Source organism: Lepisma saccharinum, chromosome 1 (assembly GCF_977018435.1).
Source record: "Lepisma saccharinum chromosome 1, izLepSacc3.1, whole genome shotgun sequence".
Lineage (NCBI taxonomy): Eukaryota > Metazoa > Arthropoda > Insecta > Zygentoma > Lepismatidae > Lepisma > Lepisma saccharinum.
Window position 1 is genome coordinate 83035479 of NC_139229.1, and position 6190 is coordinate 83041668.

At 38.5% G+C, this 6190-nt stretch overlaps 1 protein-coding gene across 3 annotated transcripts in view; it reads left to right on the top strand.

Moving 5' to 3' along the window:
• Window positions 1–5897, top strand: part of LOC145997142 (uncharacterized) — an 89132-nt gene extending 83235 nt beyond the window's left edge. For all 3 annotated transcript variants that reach the window (XM_083133789.1, XM_083133798.1, XM_083133808.1), the window contains 3 exons: window positions 266–437; window positions 3905–3932; window positions 5810–5897. In XM_083133789.1, the coding sequence (XP_082989915.1) occupies window positions 266–437; window positions 3905–3912 (180 nt within the window). In that variant the 3' untranslated portion in view covers window positions 3913–3932; window positions 5810–5897. The remainder of the gene's footprint in view (window positions 1–265; window positions 438–3904; window positions 3933–5809) is intronic.
• The last annotated feature ends 293 nt before the right edge of the window (window positions 5898–6190 follow it).

The window sequence follows — 6190 nt, forward strand, 5'->3', positions numbered from 1 at the left end:
TTCAGTAACTCCTTGTCTTTAGCAAACTTTATGGTAGATGTACAATCTACACTGAGGGATGTAAAGTAGTATTTATAGTATTTCTAATCAACAAATGCCTGGACAAGAATAAATAAATGCCAACAGGAATTGGACAAGAGCACCAGTAGAGGTAAAATGTATTGGGCCAGTTCTAATTACAATAGCTGTCTAGTTAATGTTCATTAAATACTTATTTAATTTAATAACATCTTTCAAGAAATGCATACACCCGATTCTTTTTCAGGGTGGTAGCACATGGGAACATGAATCCACACACCATATCAGAAGAAACAAAAGGAATGTTTACAATGTGAGCCACAAATTGCGAAACTTGAAACCAGGAGATTATGATGTGGTTCTGAAATCTAGGAACACTCGTGGCTGGTCAAAACCAAATCGAAGTGTCGTGTCAACAGGTAATATCTTTGTATTCTGTGTTCTTAACACAAGACTAAGCTATAATTTCATATTTCATGGAAGAACTAATCCTGTCCCAACTTAAGTAGTTTTATCTGTATTAGAATTTAGAAATTTAGGGAGAATTCACACCGAAGAGACACTCGACACGCTGCTGCAAGCGAACACTCAGTAATCAATTGAACCTTTCGAACCAAAGCGACACGACAAGCTGCACGTGTCTCATGTCGCTTGCGTGTCGCTCGGACTGTGCCGTTTTCTCAATACCCTGCATCGTGTCACCTCAGTTTATTGTTCACAATGTTTTAAGATTTAAACACAACGTTCTATTCGCTTTATCAAGTTTTTTGATGCAGTTATCTGCTGTAATTTTCTTTCAACATCGTGTAAAGAGGCCATGTTTTGGGTATTTAGGATGTGATTGCTTTTATTTTAAAAAGCCAGCTCATAGAAGCACTTTAGTCCAAAATAGATTAGTCAACGTGGTAAAATAGTCTAGTGCATTGTTTCTCAACTGCCGGGCCCTCGTATCAACTATACTGAGCTGTGAAAGGTTCTGCTGAAAGTGGTTGACAAATAACACAATCCAATATTTGAGTTGTGAGTTTTCGTTTTTTAAGTCCATTTTACGAGACACAAATAGACTAATCAGAACTGGATCTGCCCGGTGCCTTAACCGGGTATCAAAACTGGGATCACTTAATTGCCAGGAGACGGCATTACCACTTCGTCATTCATATTTTTATATTTGTCAACAATTCTACATGTAATCAAACTATTATTACTCTTTATGATTATGCTATAATTTATTTTTCAATATTTAATTTCATGGTACATGTTAATTCACGCATAAAATCTTAAATACTGGAAAGGTATTTATGAGGAAAATTCTTGGGCTAAGGGCATTGACTTAAAAAAAAAAACAGGTCATGGTTTCAAGAAGGTTGAGAATCATTTCTCTAGTGTTTAGGTCTTCACTTTATCCAGACTGGAAAGTCTAGCATATACAGTTTGAGGTGAGTGCATATTATTTCTCGGTTTCTCAGGCACAACATGCCTCTACCGAGTTTCAATAACTTGCACAAATTTTACAACGCGATTTATATGTAACAATGTCTCTTGTTAAGTTATTTTCGGCTGACTAAAAACTGATTAATGCAATTATATCGGTATCATCATGCGAACTGAGCAAGAAACAAGTGTCACTTGCCGCGTGCATCTTGTCTCTTCGGTGTGAAAGTCTCGTGTCGCTTGTCGCGTGTCTCTTCGGTGTAAATTCTCCCTAAGAAATTGAAATTCGGCGAAGTTTGTTTAAAAATGCTTTCTACATGATTAAGATAATCATGAGCCAAACCACTGTGATCTACCACTGGGACCCTTTGATTACAAGGTGACAAGTGTTAACCATTGTCCTGTCAGGGAGGTCTAAGAACTTCATATGCACCTTCGGCAGACCGCTTGTATAGGCTCTCAGAATGGGGCTTTTCTAGAACATGTTATCAAACTTTCTGTGATGTACAAAAAATTGTAGCTCTAGAACTAATTGTGGTAGAGAGAAATCTCTCGTTTTCTCAGAATAAAAGGGCTTTTAGTAATGTGAAATTTACATATTGTACCTCACAATAATGAAAGTTACAGAAAGAAGAAGAAAAATTGAAATTATACAAAAAATAATGGTGTTTAGCATGCCCCTATGGCCACCACAATACACCAAAGTGAATGAGAAAAACGTAGTATGTAGCAGTGGTACATTCCTACAACCATGTGAAGTTGCACTGAAAATAGGCTGATAGTTCTTGGGTAAAAAAAATAATAACAATGTATAAGTAAAGCAGTTTGCCAGCTTACAACAAACATTCCGAAAAAATTGCTTCTAACGTCGACTCTATGCATAATTGATGAACCAAATTTGCAGGGAAGCACTTTTTGAGGATATGTAAGGCAGATATCCCAATTTCGAAAAAAATATACGAAACATGCCAAATTTAGAAAACCATAATTTCTAGGTAATTTTAAAAATTGGCATTTCCCGCTGTACACCTAATTGCCACACATTATCATGTTCTTTTGTTTTCGTTATTACATGTAAATCATATCAGCAAAAGATGATGGTTGAAGGGTAAATAGCCCATTTATAAAATCTATCCCATCAAATGTTGAAGGGGAAAATCAACATTTTTCAAACTCCGGTTGTTAATAATAATTACAATGGATATATTGTTTTATGATTCAAGTATGTCATATCTTCATATACACAGGTTGTTACCAATCTATGGTGCAAATTGCACCTACTTTAAGAGAAACCATGTCGCCACCTGTGAGAGTGCTGTATTTGGTGGCCCTGCATCTTGGTAATTGCCTGACAGCGAAGTTTCCACTGAAGGAGACTGGCACGAAGTGTAGTCATGCCCAGCCTCAACCACTCCTCCTGACAGGCTTTCCATAGCCCTTCAATGGTGCGGGGTCTCCTGTGAGACAAGGCTTATTTCAGTAGGTTGAAGGTGCAAAAGTCCATCGGTGAGGCATCAGGTGACTTCACTGGAATGTCTGTGAAAGGAATGGTACGAATTCCAGTTTCATCTGGCATTTTTTTGGAGGAAGAGGCAGGTTGAGCGAGATGTGTGACTTGACACCTTGTTTTGAGTTTATGAACATGCCCTTTACGTCGCTTTTCCAAACCCAAATTGCGGTGAATGATGGTGTACACTGTCTTCAGTGATTTTGTAGCAAGTTCGCGATACTTCTCTGTGTGGCTGGATTCTCCCTGATGACCAGCGTCCGGGCATCCTAAATTGTAGCTGGAGTGTGGCAAGTAGCACGCCGGGGGTTGGCCTGTTTCTGCCCCACAGGAATCATCCCACGCCTCGCCTTACCTGCCCCTTTCAACACCCGTGATATGCCATTTTTGGACACAGTGAATCCACGCTCGTTGCACAGTTTTATAATGGCACTATCACTGTAGTTTACGTCGGAAAGTGCAGATATGTAACCCTCCCAACATGCACTGATTTTCGGCGGTATTCTTCCTGATACGCACTGACCACACCTGTCACGCACAGTCAACGGTCCAACGTGCCCACACAACTGGCAGCTTCGTTCTCTTCCCATTTGGTGGTGCTGCAAGAGGTGTGCAATTTCGTCACAATAGATCGGAAACAACCTCTGTGTATATATAAATGAACAAAAAAACAGAACTGAAATATTATGTGTAGTTTTGAAGAAACGGCATGTTAATTGCTGGAACATAGTGCTGGTAAGACACCTTTACCACCCATACACAAAAGATTAAGTCATCACTTATACTAAAACTTGAAATTGGAATTGGAAATATGAAAAAGACAACAACTTAAAATACTATGAATAAAGTGTATTTATATTTCTCGGACACCTTGTATTTTAACATTTCCTGTAATAATTTAATATTTATGAGTTTTTCTCACTTATCCTTATTTATCTTTCATTTCAGTGCACTAGACTGGAATGATGAATTGAAGGTTAGTAGCCTCATTTATCTTATAATACTGGGTGTCCATAAAATCCCTTTACAACTTCAAAAATTCACTACAAATGCAAATGATGAGATATTTGAGTGAACTTTTTTTTATTGTACTCGTTTACTATTAAATTTTGTACTAATAGTCAATTTGTGTATTTTGGGTAACATTGTGAAGAAAGAGAGGTCCTCGAAAGAAAAATGCCCACTCCGCAATAAAAGGCACAATGTGTGGCATGGTTCATTGAAACAAAATCTGACACTCAGACTCAGCGAAACTTCAGGACTAGGTATGGGAAACAACCACCAGCATGTCCATCAATTCGTGAATGTCACAGGAAATTCATGGAGACCGGTACAATTTTGGATAAAGCAAGAAGTGGAAGAAAATGAGTATCAGAGGAAGATATCAAACGTGTAAGACAAGCCTTTGTTTATTCTCCACAGAAATCCATTCACACTGCTGCCAGACAGTTACAGCTACCACGATCAACAGTGCACAAGGTCCTACACCACAACCTGCGATTGATTGCGTATAAAGTGCAACTGTTGCATGCCATCAAGCCCAATGATAAACCGAAATGCAAAACATTTGCAGTGAACATGCTTCATCGAATATCGGAGGATGCAATGTTCCTCAACCGAGTGTGTTTTACTGGTGAGGCAACATTTCATGTTTCCGGTAAACTGAACACGTACAATGCGAGAATCTGTGACTCAGAAAACCCCCATGCGACAATGAACCTCAAATGAGACAGTCCAAAGGTTAATGTGTGGTGTGGACTGATGTTCAATCGAATCACTGGTCCATTTTTCTTTGCGGAGCAAACAATTACTTCAATGTTTACCTTGACCTTTTGACTGAATATGTGACACCACAACTGGCTGACCTTCAACCAACCGTCCTTTACCAACAGGATGGTGCACCCCCACATTGGGGATTAAATATTCGTGACTTCCTGGACCAAACATTTCCCGGTAGGTGGATTGGACGGGATGGCCCTATTCCCTCGCCACCTCGTTCACCAGACATAACGCCCCTAGATTTCTTTCTATGGGGCTACGTTAAAGACACTGTGTATCGAACAAATGTACGGAACATTACTGACCTCAAACAAAGGATCACTGATTCCATTGCCACCATTGATGAGGCTATGCTAGATCGGACATGGCACGAAATTGATTTTCGCCTTGACGTCCTTCGTGCAACCAATGGTGCCCATATTGAGGTTTATTAAGTTATGAAAAAAAACTTCATACTATGTGACAAATTTCATTTAATTATCTTTTCATATTTGTTTGGAATAAAAGCTTGAAGTTGTAAAGAGACTTTATGGACACCCTGTATATTCTCTCATAAGAACCTATCCTAGTGTGCAACTTACAAAAAAGGTTCTGACATACACACACAGTCTGACAACGGGGTGCTTTCTATAACGAAAAAAAGAATTGAACGAAAATAACTGGCCTCGTGAACCTGGTGAAACCAGTCATTTTACTACTTTAGGGAAAGCTCTAGGTGAAAGTGTCAGTCATGGTGTTTTGTTTATTAAACTTTTCCACATGGCATCCAACGGGAGACCAGTTCTTATTGCAGAAATAAATTCGGCTGCAGACATTCATGCTCATCTTATTTAACTTTTAAGAACAATAAGGGCACACTCACCTTTATGCTTGTCAGTAGTGCAATACACATGGTGGGAGACATGCACTGTAGAAATATTTCCCATTTTATTTTAGCATCTCCATGATTGGGGAAAGCCATATAGTTTGGGTAAGTTTGCTGTTGCAACATCTTTGTTAAGTATCATTTAAGCATTTTTAATGTCCTTTTGCTTGGATTTACTTCTTTTCATTCTTGTTTTTTTTTCTTTTCAGCTATCTGGAGATGAAATTTTACAACTTAATCACGCATTGTAATGTAATTCAGTTTCAATAAATGTTTTCCTGCAATCAGATTAGTAAATGTGTGTTTTTTTGTGTGTTGCATATTACAGAAAATTGATTTAGTTTTAGTTCATGATGATTCTAGCACTCCTTTTCACTGTTAGAATCAAGACTCAAAAATGTGTCAGGAAATTTACTTAAATTTAGAAAGATGTGAAAAATAATGCATCGCCAGCCTCCAGTGCAAAGTGGTTAGATAGAACACTATGATGCCAGGGGTCCAGGGTTTGATTCATGGTCTGGGCATGGGTGTTCTTTATGAGTGTTGCTTCTACAAATTCATCATTTCATCACACATCCTCATCTTCATGA